Raw genomic sequence first — 15,134 nt, forward strand, 5'->3', positions numbered from 1 at the left:
AAAGAATTTGGAACTTGGAGGTGTGAGCTACTCCAACAAGGATTCTCTTTGACAGCTTATGTCGTATTGCCTTGTTTTAAAAGATCTTGTTATTAAAAGATGGGAAAGATAACTTGGTAGATCTAGTTATTAGTATCCCATCATTGCAGTGTTTAACCTTTGATATATGTGGGTGATGCTCTCCTGGTGGGTACTTGATAGATACACCTTCTTTGAAGTATTTCAAAGTCCACGGTACAAGAGATGGGTTTTCCTATTTGATGGAGCATATGCCAAATCTTGAATATGCAGATATCAAAGTTAGGCAAACTGTCGAGAAGCTTTTCGAATCTATTACTTCTGTCAAACGTCTTTCTTTATCCGCACGGTTCAATAGTGGAAAAGAGCCTTCATATGCTGCTGGGATTGTTTTCAACCAGCTTGAACATCTGAAGCTGTGTATAGACGGTTATGAATGGCCAAAATTAATTTACCGGTTGTTTGGAGATTCTCTTAAATGCGAGATCTCAGTATCCACTCCTATTGTGTTCCCCATTGTGATCCATTTAGTTGGGATGATATCTCTGTTCCAAATTGTCTCTTGGAGAGTTTTGAAAGTTTGAAGTTCGGACGGTACAAAATAACATTTGGAGAGAGGAATTTCTTGAGTTTTCTCTTCAAAAATGCTCGTTGGCTACAGTTCTCATCTATTTCGGAAAGAGACATAGAATGTACCTAAGTCTACTTTTGTGTTACTACTAGGTGTTAGCTCACGCTACGCATTAGTTTTTACATAATCGCTATTCTATTTTGAAAAAATAATATAAATTAACATGTTATTATTTTGTTTTTTGGTGTACATCAAAATTTAAAGACTTTTTTTCTTGTCAACAAAAGAATTAGCTCAAACGAGCCAATTTGGAGGAAAAGTGTTTACAAACAGAACATGGTGTTGATTTGCGCGCGCTTGGCGTACCAAGGAATCCGCCCTAACATTAGCGTTGCGAGGAACATAAATCAAAGAAAAAGAAGAAAACTCCTCCCTGTCCATCTCTATGTCGTCTAAATATGGTGCGAAGGCCGGCCAATTGTGAGGAGAAGACACCATCTTCACCAAGTCGGAACAGTTCGTAATGAAAGTCACATCCCGGAAGTCATGGCCAATCATACATCGCATGGCCCACTGAAAAGCTTCCACTTCAGCGTGTAGCAGGGAAGGGCTGCGCTGGTAGTTTATAGCTCCGAGTAGCGGGGACTCTCTCTGTACAGAAGTGCAACACCATCCTGCACCTGAAAAACAATCAGACTTTTTCCAAGAGCCATCAACAAAGCATCGAAACCCCGAGTAAACCAAGGGAAGAGAAAATATACTTCCCTAAGGCATAGGAGAAGACACCATCTTTACCAAGTTGGAACAGTCCGTAATGAAAGTCACATCCCGGAAGTCATAGCCAATCATACATCGCATGGCCCACTGAAAAGCTTCCACTTCAGCGTGTAGCGGGGAAGGGCTGCGCTAGTTTGTTTGTAGCTCCGAGTAGCTTCCACTTCAGCGTGTAGCGGGGAAGTACAACACCATCCTGCACCTGGAAAGCAATCAGACTTTTTCCAAGAGCCATCAACAAAGCATCGAAACCCGAGTAAACCAAGGGAAGAGAAAATGTACTTCCCCGAGGCATAGGAGACGAGAAGAGGGGAGTGGATGAACACTCCAAATCCCATGCTTCCTCTTGAGCCTGAAACCAGGAGGACGCTTTCCCTTCCGCCAACCGCACCACTTCATCAGGATGTTCCACCTGATTCTCAAAAACCCTAGCATTCCTTGCTTTCCAAATATACCACATGAGCCAAAGGAAGGTCTCAACTTGTGAACCCGGATTGTTACGCCCTAGAACATGGTCGACATTAGCGTAGATAGACTGTCAGGAAATTCTGGGGTCCCATAGGTACATGGGCAAAAGCCTAGACCTGACGTGCTGGAGGACAAACAAAAATAGCATGATTAATAGTTTCTTCCTCCGCCCCACATATCGTACACCCAACCTCACAAGCAAAACCACGCCGTTTCAGGTTCGCCGAAACCGAAATACAGCCAGTCAAAACTTGCCACATAAAGTGTTTTATCTTAGGTGGACACCGAAGTTGCTAGACCCCCGCGAGAAGCGGGGTAATAACTGGTCCCGACCCAAAAGTTTGGAAGGTACTAGGAACACCAAGCTGTGCAGTTTCATATCCTGATTTAACCGTATATTTGCCAGACTTTGTAAAGTACCACCCAAAAGAATCTGCTTTCGGACAACTACTCAATGGAATAGCCTCAATCAAAGACACATTCACAGGATCAAAATGCTCAAGGAGCCGATCCCGACACCATGTATGCGTGTACAGATCAATAAGCTTAGTTACAAGAAGATTAGGATCTGTAACAGACCTGTTAAATAATGCTGGTCTTGGGGATTGAGCTGGAACCGAGGGATAAGTCCATATAGATATGGTGTCCCCCAAGCCAACCCTTTTAATAAGTCCTTTATTCACCAAAGATCGAGCAGATACAATACTCCTCAATCCATAAGAAGGAGAATAGGACCGTATCAGTTCCATAGGATTAGAGTTCCGGTAGTACCGACTTTTGAAAACCCTGGCAAACAGAGAGTCCGGGAACTCAATCAGACGCCATAACTGTTTAGCCAATAAAGCCGTGTTAAAATCATCAACATTCCTAAAACCCAACCCACCCATCTGCTTGCTGCTGCAAATTTTGTCCCAAGCTAACCAATGCATGCCCCCACTCTGACCAGTAGAACTCCACCAAAAGTTGGCAACTGCGCTCGTCAATTTGGATGTGATTGTTTTCGGTAACCGATAACAGGACATCACAAAACTCGGAACCGCAGTCGCGACGGACTTAATCATTACCTCCTTACCCCCTTTGGACAACAGTTTCGCCGTCCAACCAGTTGTGCGACTCTGTAGCCTATCCCGAACAAATGATAAAACCTTCGTCTTGGAGCCCCCCAAGCTTTCAGGGATCCCTAAATACGATCCCATCCCACCCCTAGTGGTGATCCCAAGGACCCCCTGCATCTCCAACCTAGATGATTCGTCTACCGTGTGACCAAATTGGATTGAAGATTTTGCAAAATTGATTTGCTGTCCGAATGTAGCCTCGTACTGCTTAAGAATCCCCAAAAAAACCCCACACTGTTCCTTATCCACCTTGCAGAAGAAGAGACTATCATCTGCAAACAGCAAATGGTTAATGGGAGGACACTTATTAGCCACCTTAATACCCGTAATTCGCTTATCCGCTTCCGCCTTGCGAATATTTGCAATCAAAACCTCCGTACATAGAATAAATAAATAAGGAGATAAAGGATCCCCCTGCCGCAATCCTCTCTCTGGCACAATCTGACCATTAGGCTGACCATTAATAAGAACTCTATACTCGACCGAAGAAACACAAAACATAATCCAGGAAATCCATTTCTCCGCAAAGCCCATTCGGCGAAACAAAGCCGCGAGAAAACCCCGCTCAACCCTATCATATGCCTTGCTCATATCCGTCTTAATCGCCATGAACTTCCCTTTACATGACTTATTGGTCCGGAAACCATGAAACATCTCTTGGGCAATCAGAATATTGTCCGAGATCAACCTACTTGGGACAAAAGCAGACTGAGTCTCCGAGATTAATCCCGGTAAAATCATCTTAAGCCGATTACACAAGACCTTAGACATGACCTTGTCTCCCACGTTACATAAGCTAATCGGACGCAACTCTGCCATCCGGGTCAGTTTTGCCACCTTCGGAATAAGACATATGTGCATCTGATTCAAACCAGAATCGAACACGTTTTCCTTAAGAAACCGGTTCTCCAAGGATACCAGATCTACCTTAACAATATCCCATGCCTTCTGGAAAAACAAAGCTGTCATCCCATCCGGACCAGGAGCTTTATCCGGGTGCATCATGAATAACGCCTTCTTGACCTCTGCCTCTATGGCTAGGGCCGTTAATCTAACATTATCCACCGTCGTTATAACCATTTGGACCTCACTCAAGACCTCATCAAAATTAGATGGATGTATAGAAGAAAAAACCTCTGCAAAGTATGACACTGTCGTTTCCCTAACCGTCACATCATCCGTGGACCAAACATCATGCTTATCGAAAAGACCAACAATCCGATTATGGGCCCGCCTCTGGTTTGTTTGGGCATGGAAATACTTAGTATTCTTATCCCCCACCCTCATCCACCGATTCCTACTCTTCAAATACCAATGTACCTCCTCATCCCTATATGCCTCCCTCAGGCGGCCATGGAGCTCGAAAATAACCTCAGGAGGTGTTGCATCATTGGCCTGGGCCTCCTCCAGTTCCTTTTTAATATCCTCAATTAGGACCCTACCATACTGAGCCTATGCTTTTCGCCAGCGAGAAATCGCCCTCCTACAACTGACCACCTTATCCACAAAACCACCAGGTCCCAGAACTGGTACCCCACTCCACCCTGAGGAGATCGCCTCCATAAGCATGTCTCTACCAATCCAGTGTCGGTCGAACATAAAGTTCCGACGGCCCCAATACTACCCAATAAAGGCATATGATCTAAAGCGATCCTAGGCAAATATTCCGTAATTGTATCCGGACATAAGTCATGCCAATCCTCATTTCCTAAATCCCTGTCCAAACGACACCTTATGGGTTTCTTATCTCGCCACCCACGCTAGGATAGACAATCCCCCAAATAAGGAAACTCGAAAAAACCACAATCCCGGATCATCCCATGAAAGGAGAGAAATGAAGAAGCATGATGCAGTCTCCCCCATCGTTTCTCATGATTACCGGTTATGTCGTTGAGATCACCAATAATGAACTAAGGAGTTGTCCGAGAAGAACTAATTCGTAACAACCTTTCCCACACCAATTCCCAGTTTTTTGGAACTGGATCGCCGTACACAAAAGTTAAATTAATAGTTTGTCCTTTGTAAACCGCTTCAACATCAATCATTCATTTAGACTCCATTAAAATCTCAACATTAAAATTATTTTTATTATAAAATAGAGCCAAACCTCCACTGCTACCAACCGGTTCCACAGTTTTTAAATTATTATAGCCAAAATGGCCTACAAATTGTTCCAAAAAATAAAAAATTGTTTTGTTTCCATAAGAAATAAAAAATCTGGTCTATGCTGAAACCAAAGATCCCTAAGGTTCCCTATAGTAGCTTTATTCCCCAGACCTTGACAATTCCAACTTAGTACATTTATTTAACAGGTTTTGGCTTTGGTGGCTTGCCCCCACCTGGACCTTCCTTGACCCCTTCCTGGGCTTTCGAGGCATGGTCGCCGGTACCGGAAACGGATCCATGTGGAGGACGTTTCCTCGGAGACAGCAGCATCGCAGCATTGCGCTTCTTCGCACTAACCCCTCGCAGCACTAAACCTTTTCCCTTTCGTCCCTTATCACCCATGGCAGGTTTGGTAGTACCGTTAGGATGACCCTCTGTATCCTCGCAACCCATCTCCTCCTCCGAAGCCTCACCCGTGTCTTGATCCATGTCCACGTCCACCTCTCCATCACTAACCTCCATATCCTTCCCTGCATATGTACCCATTCCTTCCAACTCTCCCGAAACCAGAACCCCCCCTACCGCGTCTAAAGAAATATCAGCTCCGCTTTGTGAACCTGGCTTCCCCAAGGAAACCTGAGATTCATCCCTTTGATCTGTAGAAACACCGCAATCAACAGAAGCAACGAAACCCAAAGGAGGACCCACACCCGACGGCACCAGAACAGACTCTTTGTTCCTAGCTTGTGGACTCACCTGAGATGAAACCTGAGCCACTGTCTGCACCCCAGTACCCGTTGTGGAGGAAGCAGTGACAGCCCCCAAATTTTGAGTCGCAAAACCTAGCAATATCTCCCGACCCTCGACTCTGTCCACAAGAGAAGGAGAGAGGATTTGTCCCTCCTCAGCAACCACAACCTCTCCTGCAGGAGACACCACCAAACCCACTCCATCACCCCCGTCTGGAAATAAAGCCTTCTTAACAGCCTTCTGTTGTTGACTTAGCACCTCAGACAGACGTACACCTGCCAGAACCGGGGCAATTCCAGCATCAACCCGCTACTTCCCTTGTCCCCGAGTAACCCCTTGCCTCCCCTCCCCCTTGCCTCACCTGAACAAGAAGGTCCCTTATTACGCGAGGAAGAGCCAACCAAATGCTCTGTACGAGCCTTTGCACCACCCTGACTTGGACCTCGATGGCTCCCCTTACCATGACCTGCTCCCCGTCTTGACTCAGCCAGAACCGCACCTTTGTAGCTCCAAGCTTTCCCTTGGTCTTGTCCCACCCCAGGATCCATAGGACCACCATTAACAGGCACACTCTTAACCATAGGAAAAACAGTCGCATCGTGGCACAGACTAGAACAGAGGTCACACCAACCATACAACCACTCATAATGCAACTTCACGATTGTAATCTCGCCATTAAAGAACTCAATGTCCACCTCGAAGCAGAGCGGCTTGAGACCATCAATAGTAACCTGCACCCTCCCTCGATCAATATCCACTTGCTCAACATTCCCCAAACCAGACCCAATGTCACGAAATGTAGGCTCCGCCCAGAACTGAATGGGCACATCCAACACTCGAACTCAGAACGTGAGCGCCGACGGATAGGCTGGATCCACTACCGGTGTCCAACGAACCAAGGAGATCATCCAAGAATCAAAGTGATAAGGCCCCAGCTTCAAAACTTCAACAAGATCAGTCTCCTCCTCTAAGTCGAACTGGAACTTCCCCGATCCCAGATCAGCACCCACAACCCTACCCTCTACCTGCCAGATCCTTGGCATCATAATGAGTAGTAACTTCATATCCTGCATCTTAGGATTGAAACAGCGGCCCACCACTGTCTTCGAATACCCATCAATAAGATCAGAATTATCAAAATAGGATATCTTAATCTTCCTCTAAGGCCTCACAACCTCCACTGTTTGAGCGACCAAGCCTTTTCCCATAAGCCCACTCTGCGACATGACGACGATATCAAAAATCGATAGTGGAGCAGAGAAAAAGCCGAGAAGAGTGAAAGCAAATGAGAGATGTATTCTTCAAAAGTCTGTCCCACTCTCTATATAAACCCTGTGACCCCGTGATCCTGTGAGCATATAATATCAGTAATATCAAATCACTCAAAGCAAATCCGCACCATCGAAAAGGAAAATACCACAACCTTCCAAAATCGACCACACAAATCCCTAACAGATATTGTTCTGCCTCATCTTCCAGCAGATCTGAAACTTTCCAACAGTAACACCAAAAGAACACGATCCCAGGGATATGATAGATCGCATCTCCCACCAAGAGATCAAACCTGGGAACCAGAGATCCCCGAAGATCCCCAAAATAGATCGCCAAATCCGATATCGACCATCTCAACAACCATAGGGAAATACAATCTTGGAGATCCAACAGATCCCGCAATTGACGCCGCTCAACCCCATCAAACCCAACACCAGAAATCACCAGAAACCCAACCCGAAATCCAACCAGCCATATCCCCAGGATCATTCGAAAATCAATCGGGACTCAAAACCCTAATTGTGTCGTCGCCATCTCTCTCTTGTAGGAATAGTCTGATATACTCCAAAATTTAAAGACTATATAGTATAAATTTAAATAAAGTAAATAAATCAATTTTTCTTTATGATAATATATTTAGTGCAATTAAGTCATATTATATCTTACATGCCATCTGCCATATATTTTTGTAGTTGGAGTCATATTTCAAAATCATTGTGATATATATTTTACATGCCATATGCCATATATTTTTGTAGTTGGAGTCATATTTAAATTAAATTCATTAAGAACACTACTATGATATTATTATGAGAGTTACAAACAAACTTTTATACTTTTCCAACTCCTAAAATTAAACCTCATTTAATCTAAAAGTGAGTGTTGGTGGGTCTATAATTTGATTCAAAAGTATAATATGTTACACATTGATTGTTTAAAAGGAATATGAATATCTAATTCTCAAATAAACTTAATTTTTTTGTTACAACCAACATATGTGCATTTAAATTTAACTATGGAAATTTTAAAAATAAATATAAATAGATTAGAAAGGCAAGAAATATAAAAGAAATATTTTATTTTTATAGAAATAACATAAAAATTGAAAAATATGTTATATATATACAATACTTTATAAATTAAAATATAGCATCAAACTCTTACAACACATATATGATACAACAACATTGATATTGGTGGGAGAGGAGGAGATTTTATTTTCAGTTATTATTTTATTCTAATGTGTGAGTTAAATGTATTCTGTTAATTAGGTTTTAAATATTGTTTAAAGCAATTAAACAATTAGAAAGCTGATAAAAAAAATTAGAAAGCATTAAATGAAAATCAACCAATAAGAAGAGATTAAAACGTTACTTTTATGTATATGATTACTAGCTGTTCAAACTACATTTATAGTATTTTTTTTTTTAAATTGTAACTTTTCTAAAAACTTATCATTTTCTCCTTGGCTGTTCTCTCCTTAGGCTGATAAATATTAATGATACTTAATTTTTTATAATATTTTAAACTTCCTATGAAAGTATTTATAGTATTTTTCCACATTCTATTAAGTTTAAATATTTATAATATTTAAATTTTCAATAATTATAATATTTTAAAATTTTCAACTACATCTAAAGTTTCAATGTTGTTAATACTTTAAACTTTTTAAAATATTATAATATTTTGAAACTTTTTAGAAGTTTTAATTTGCTAAAATAAACCAAATAAAACTTTTAATTTGGACGTCTGATAAATCAAGTTTCTTGTTCATTCGTAGTTGAAAGGATATTAGTCTTATTTATAATAATTTTTCTCCATCGTCTAAACTTTTCTAGCCGATGTGGGATGTTGTACATACAATTATTTATAAATAGTATAATATAGAAATTTTCCATAATTTAAAAAATGTTAAATATTGAGTTGGTTGATCTTGATTGGTCATCTAAAAAATCTAATATAGGTAAATTTGAAAATTTTAGAAAATGTTAATCAATGAGATATCAAATTCGTACCGACTATCTTAATATCAACGTGGACAGCCTTAAGAGCTTATAGATTTCCTTTTTATTTAGTATAGATTTTTGTGTTACTAATTTATTATTGAGTGGCTGTTCAAATTACATTTATAATCTTTTTTAAAAAATTGTAAAAAAAAAAAAGAGAGAGAGATTAGTAAAAAAAAAAAGACCAAAAGACAATCTAACGGCTAAGAATCACTCATTACGAAACCAAAAAAAAAAGCGAGATGAACCGTCCTTATTTCTAAACACAAGAAACGAGGTTAAGATCGAGTGCTACGCGGAGTACAATAAGTATCCCCCACCCCCTTTCTCTTCTCTAAGGGTTTTAGGGATTTGCTCACTGCACGACACGGCTTTTAGGCGTCTGCCGCTTCTTCTTTCTTCTTCTTCGTTCTCCCAAGCCGTCATGGATCCTTATGGAACGGAAACAGTTATCGAAGATGGAATCCAGGATCCTAAACCATCCGATGATGTTGAAGACGATGACGACAAATCTCAGCCTCACTCTGGTGGCGGCGTCGATAGTGCTGGGTACGTTTCTTCGATTTCTTCCTAAAAGATTCTAGATTCAGGAATTAGGGTTTGGTTCTTTTCTCTATTTCATGAAAATTTTGATTAAAGGAAGAATCTTTTTGTTTCGAATCTCTTAGGGTTTTCTAAATTACTAATCTTTTTCGTTAAGCTCTGTGAGATTTTATGGCTTGTTAGGGCCTTTTGCTATAGAAAGATTCAGACTTGTTATCGCTTTTCTTTCGAATTAGCATAAAAGTGATTTATAGAGTGGACAAGGATAAGATTAGTGCTCTTCTCTGGTTTCTTAATACTTAGTGTTTAGTGTACTTATACGATGTTTTGTGGAATTTGTAGAAAGATATTTGTTGGAGGTTTAGCCAGGGAGACAACTTCAGGTTAGCTCTTGTGTCTGGTTGCAACATTGTATGAGGTTAGCGCTCTCGTCATCGTGTAAAGTTCAATAGTTTTTTTTTAACTGTGGCTTTTGATTTGCTGATGCAGCTGAATTCGTCAAGCATTTTGGGAAATATGGAGAGATCACTGATTCTGTCATTATGAAGGACAGGAAAACTGGACAGCCCCGAGGGTTTGGGTTTGTCACATACGCTGATGTCTCTGTGGTCGACAAAGTTATGGAGGACAATCACATTATCATTGGGAAGCAGGTGACATTGAGCTGTTCCCTTACTTTTTTTAAGTTGTGTTGTGCCTTAACAGTGTGATAATATTCACTCTTTGGTTTTCTTTTGTTTTGGCTCTTCAGGTTGAAATTAAGCGGACAATACCAAGAGGATCCGTGAGCTCTAATGATTTCAAAACCAAGAAGATATTTGTTGGTGGGATTCCTTCATCTGTGGATGATGGTAAGAACTTTTTCCATTTTTATCTCTATCATATACTTTTTGGTCAGAGACATGTTATATATATATTAATTCGCTGATTGGTGTTTGAATAGATGAGTTCAAGGAATTCTTTATGCAATTTGGAGAGCTGAAGGAACATCAGATTATGCGTGATCATTCAACTGGAAGATCGCGTGGCTTTGGGTTTGTTACATATGAAAGTGAAGATATGGTTGATCATCTCTTGGCGAAAGGGAACAGAATTGAGCTCTCAGGGACTCAGGTAACGGCACGCTCTTACAAATATCTAAGAATTTGTAGCTATAATCAGGACACTCTAATCTGCCCTGTTACTTTGCTGAATTGTCTGTGGAAATTTTCTCGTTTAGGTTGAGATAAAGAAGGCTGAGCCAAAAAAACCAAACTCAGTTACAACCCCGTCAAAGCGGTTTGGTGACTCTCGCTCTAACTTTGGTGGAGGCTATGGGGATGGTTATGGTGGCGGACACGGTGGTGGATATGGTGGTCCAGGTGGTCCTTACAAATCAGGTGGTGCCGGCTATGGAGGTGGCCGGTCTGGTGGTTATGGAGGATACGGAGGAGAATTCGGTGGGTATGGCGGTGGTGGATACGGTGGTGGCGTGGGACCTTATAGAGGAGAACCAGCACTTGGATATTCTGGTCGTTATGGAGGAGGTGGCGGTGGTGGTTACAACAGAGGTGGTTACGGTATGGGAGGAGGCGCTGGGTACGGTGGTGGACCTGGTGATATGTATGGCCCGCCATACGGTGAACCTGGAGGTGGGTATGGTGGACCAAGTGGCAGTTATGGAGGCGGTTATGGTAGTAGCGGTATTGGTGGGTATGGGGGTGGAATGGGTGCTGCTGGTGGAGGCTATAGAGGTGGTGGCTATGACATGGGTGGAATTGGAGGTGGAGGCGGAGGAGGTTACAATGGCGGTGGAGGAAGCGGGGGAGGCTCGTTTTATGGAGGAGGGGGAAGTAGAGGCGGATATGGAGGTGGTGGCAGCGGACGGTACCATCCTTATGGAAGGTAGAGAGTTTAATAAAAGCTCCAGTCTTCTTCTTACTTGTTCCGTCATGCTTAGTTTGTGTAATGGTTATCAAGATTGATGATAGCTAGTTATTGTATTCTGAGAGAGAGAGAGAGAGAGAGAGAGAGAGAGAGAGAGAGAGAGAGAGAGAGAGGAGGCGTTTAGGGCTTTTGGGTCCCCACCTGAGTAGTTTACATACATTTTTAGAAAATTATCTCGGCGTAACAGTGTGCCAGATTATTATTTTTTTCTGCGTAGAACTCCTGTGGCAACTTTAGACTTAGCTTGTATCACATCGATTTTGAGTTTTTGACTCGAATCTTGTTAGACTCTTATGTAGTCTTTGTTTGTAACGTTATCATTAGAAGCCTCTATATGTGTCGGAAGGTTTGGTTGTCTTCTTTCTCCCTCAAGTGAGAGCCACAAATAGACCTTAAAAAATATCTGGTGGTCAATCATCTGTCTCAATTGTTTAGATTCTGCTCTGTTTCTCGTGTTCCTTTTCACAAAATTCAGAGAATAATTCAACTGGGTTCTTCTTAAGTTATTATCCCTGTCTCTCTCTCTCGTATCAAAAATTCTGGGTTGATAATCTGACTTGTGGAAATGGCAACACTTGCATCAAATCTCGTCTGTATCGGAAAAGTAACGATTTTTAGAGCGAACTCAAATCGCAAATCTTTTTTTTTTTTTTTTGAGTTTTCTCCCAAAAGGATGGTAAAAAGAGTGGATTTTGCAGGTAGGGAGGTTGGAGATAAATTGCAGAAAGAAAGAGAAAGGAAGAGATCAGAGCAATTACCCTTACAAAGTCATGAAATCACTCCTCCTCCCAAGTCTCTTGGCGTTCGTTGCCTTCCTCATGTCAGTCTCAACTCTTCTTCTACTTCTTCCCCTTTTTTTCATATGAAATGAATGTTTCAGAAGAAAAGTACAAGCCCTCATCAATATGTAGATGAATTATGATGAAAAGCTTTTTTGATTTTGGCAGAACCTTCAGTGCGGCGAGAACGTGATGATAGAAGGGAATACGTACACAATCTCTGCAGTGACTCACCGGTATCAGCTCAGGAAAGGCAAGTACGAGCCGAGTGAGAGGAGGCTTGATGTTCTCTCTGCCGCTAGATACGTCTTAAACCTTTACTTCGATAATTTACTCCAAAACTCTTGATCTTTTTTACCAAATGTTTGGTCTAGAATTTAACTCTTCGATAATACCAAAAACCCTTGTAACTTAATTTGATGGAGTGTTTGCTTACAAAAAAAAAACAAGAGCTGTTACTCTATTATTTCGTCGTTCCGTTATTTCACTTGTTCATCTGAATTCTGACACACCATTGATAATACTTCTAGTTAAGTATAGTTTTTTCATATAATCCCTTATATAAAATGCTTAAAATTCTTATATAAAATACTTAAAATTCTTTTTCTTCTTGCTTATGATCTATAAACAAATATTTGAGTCATCTTCAGGTAATTAAAATTCGTATCACTCACATAATATACAATTTAGTTGACCAACGTGCCTTGATTAACTAAAAACCACTGCCTGTCACCAAAAATAAGCAAGACGGTCAAGTAGATTTGTCGACATCTCGACACGAATCCGTCTGTGAGCTTATAATTTTGTGTCACCGCTTCGTCACATTCGTGTGGACGCCTCACGACGTGTTTATGAAACATAAATATATATGCACTTTTCTTCAAAAAGTCGAAACTCTCTCTCTTTCTCTCGATTTGAATCTGACAAGAAACCGTCTTTAACTCGTCAAATGGCTGAAGTTGAGAACATGAACTCTGTTCCGGCGTCGGAAGACACAGAGTATGGATTTAAACGGCCGGAGATGTACAGCACCAACATAGCCAATTCCATTACTTCTTACGGTCGTCATGTTTTTGTTCTTTACAAAACACCTGAAGCTTGGCCCTCGCATGTCGAAGAACAAGGTTTACCTCAACGTTTCGCTACGTTGCTCAATGATCGCAAATCTGATCTTCTTGTTCAGGTTATACATTTTCTTACGTTGTATCTCTTTCTTATGAAATATTATTCTTAAAACCATTACGCTGACATTTTTTTGTTTGTTTGTGTGCTTGTTGGTGTTGTTATAGACGAAGCTTAATGTATGTGAAGGTGGTGGGTCTGATGGTGATGTGTTACTTTTTCCAGATATGATCCGATACAAGTGAGTGCCTCTCTATGTTTTGATGATACAAGTTGACTAGAACATGGTTGACTTGTAGTTATAGGTTTCTAGAAAGTGTTGATTAAGCTAACTTTAGAAACTTCAGATATTACATTTTAGATGAGCTTGTTGAACCTGAGATTCAGATCTGAATCTGGAGACTTTGAGTTTAGTGACTTATATAAACCTCTGTTCTTGTGTTGGTTTTGACTAAAGGGGGGTTAAGGATACGGACGTGGAAGGTTTTGTTGAAGATGTTCTTGTGAATGGGAAGGCATGGAGCTCTGGGAGTCAAGAAGATATATCTGGAACATTTGTATTTGTGTGTACTCATACTAGTCGGGACAAGAGATGTGGTGTTTGTGGACCGGTAATCTTAGAGAGGTTCCAAAAGGAGATTGGCTCTCGTGGACTTTCGGACCAGATTACTCTGAAACGATGTTCACATGTTGGACAGCATAAGTATGCTGGTAATTTGATCATCTTCAGTCCTGATTCAGTTGGAAAGATTACTGGCAACTGGTAAGTAAATGGCTGGTACAAAAGTCAAAAACTGAAAATGTTATAGTTCATGGCTGGTAACCGTGCTGGCTTAAATGCAGGTATGGCTATGTAACTCCTGATGATGTGCCTGAATTGCTTGACCAGCATATTGCAAAAGGAGAAATCATACAAAGGATTTGGAGGTATAGATTTCAAATACTCATGTTTCTAGCTTGTATATGTCTCGGACTTAGCTAAGTTACTTCTGTTTCAGGGGCCAAATGGGCTTATCTGAAGCTGAAGCTGAGAAAATGATAACAAACGGTAACAAAGAGGAGAGCAAGGGATTCACAGGAGGATGTTGTAAGGGAACAAAGGGAGTTTCGTGTTGCCAAGAAGAAACCCCAAAGCCAGAGCCAATTAAGAAAGAAGGAAGGAAGTGCACCATATGGTTCCAGCCTCTTGACAAAGAAGAGTTCTACATTGGAGCTGCTGTGGTCGGAGCCATTGCAACTATAGCCATGGCTTATACCTTTTTCAGGAGGTCAGGATAAGAACCTAACCTCACTTACTTACCAATTTGATTCATATAGAAGTTTTCTTGGAGACTGCCACAAGACAATAGAAAAAAGAAAAACATCCATTGATTCGACCACAAAACAGAACCGAGGAATTATGTTTTTTTTTTTTGTTTGTCATTGATTGATTTTACCATTGAAGAAACATATAAACTTTTTGGTTTCTGTGAGCGTTTTTTTTTTTTTTTTGCCTTGTTATGTTCTCACATTATGTGCTTTTGTTGTAATGGCCATATCTTTTGTGATTGGTCTAAGCTCTCTCGCTTTGATGCATTAACGAAATGTTGCTTTTGGTTTATTATTTTGGTTCGGTTTTGTTTCTGTTTGAAACCAATTCTTATTGATAGATTGTAACAATAGTTTGTTGGCGATCGTTGTTTGG

General features: G+C 40.9%; 2 protein-coding genes and 1 pseudogene across 4 annotated transcripts; all 3 read left to right on the forward strand.

Annotated features, from left to right (window-relative positions):
* Positions 1-9,359: 9,359 nt before the first annotated feature.
* LOC104719711 (uncharacterized) lies at positions 9,360-11,878 on the forward strand. 2 transcript variants are annotated; one of them, XM_087468838.1, is made up of 6 exons: positions 9,360-9,629; positions 9,966-10,006; positions 10,113-10,276; positions 10,375-10,474; positions 10,567-10,736; positions 10,843-11,878. In XM_087468838.1, the coding sequence occupies exons 1-6, from the start codon at positions 9,505-9,507 to the stop codon at positions 11,509-11,511; spliced, it is 1,269 nt and encodes a 422-aa protein (XP_087324964.1). In that variant the 5' UTR covers positions 9,360-9,504; the 3' UTR covers positions 11,512-11,878. The 2 variants fall into 2 exon arrangements, with proteins under 2 accessions (XP_087324964.1, XP_087324963.1); XM_087468837.1 differs by lacking the exon at positions 9,966-10,006 and having other exon boundaries at positions 9,382-9,629.
* Positions 11,879-11,977: 99 nt separating this feature from the next.
* Positions 11,978-12,794, forward strand: LOC147937371 (uncharacterized; annotated as a pseudogene). The gene is made up of 3 exons (XR_015568269.1): positions 11,978-12,153; positions 12,248-12,369; positions 12,497-12,794. The product of XR_015568269.1 is annotated as an uncharacterized LOC147937371 (transcript).
* Positions 12,795-13,068: 274 nt separating this feature from the next.
* LOC104719713 (altered inheritance of mitochondria protein 32-like) lies at positions 13,069-15,053 on the forward strand. The gene is made up of 5 exons (XM_010437678.3): positions 13,069-13,511; positions 13,618-13,691; positions 13,908-14,213; positions 14,294-14,377; positions 14,449-15,053. The coding sequence occupies exons 1-5, from the start codon at positions 13,197-13,199 to the stop codon at positions 14,726-14,728; spliced, it is 1,059 nt and encodes a 352-aa protein (XP_010435980.2). The 5' UTR covers positions 13,069-13,196; the 3' UTR covers positions 14,729-15,053.
* Positions 15,054-15,134: the final 81 nt, after the last annotated feature.

Source organism: Camelina sativa, chromosome 10, assembly GCF_030686135.1.
Source record: "Camelina sativa cultivar CO46 ecotype springtype chromosome 10, ASM3068613v1".
NCBI lineage: Eukaryota > Viridiplantae > Streptophyta > Magnoliopsida > Brassicales > Brassicaceae > Camelina > Camelina sativa.

Excerpts from the sequence above, each read along its gene's own strand:
- LOC104719711 (XM_087468838.1), top strand. The coding sequence starts at position 9,505 with ATGGATCCTTATGGAACGGAAACAGTTATCGAAGATGGAATCCAGGAT. Across the intron at positions 10,277-10,374 it reads ACATTATCATTGGGAAGCAG|GTTGAAATTAAGCGGACAAT; the intron begins GTGACATTGAGC and ends TTGGCTCTTCAG. Across the intron at positions 10,737-10,842 it reads TTGAGCTCTCAGGGACTCAG|GTTGAGATAAAGAAGGCTGA; the intron begins GTAACGGCACGC and ends TTTCTCGTTTAG.
- LOC104719713 (XM_010437678.3), top strand. The coding sequence starts at position 13,197 with ATGCACTTTTCTTCAAAAAGTCGAAACTCTCTCTCTTTCTCTCGATTT. Across the intron at positions 13,512-13,617 it reads AATCTGATCTTCTTGTTCAG|ACGAAGCTTAATGTATGTGA; the intron begins GTTATACATTTT and ends GTGTTGTTATAG. Across the intron at positions 14,214-14,293 it reads GGAAAGATTACTGGCAACTG|GTATGGCTATGTAACTCCTG; the intron begins GTAAGTAAATGG and ends GCTTAAATGCAG.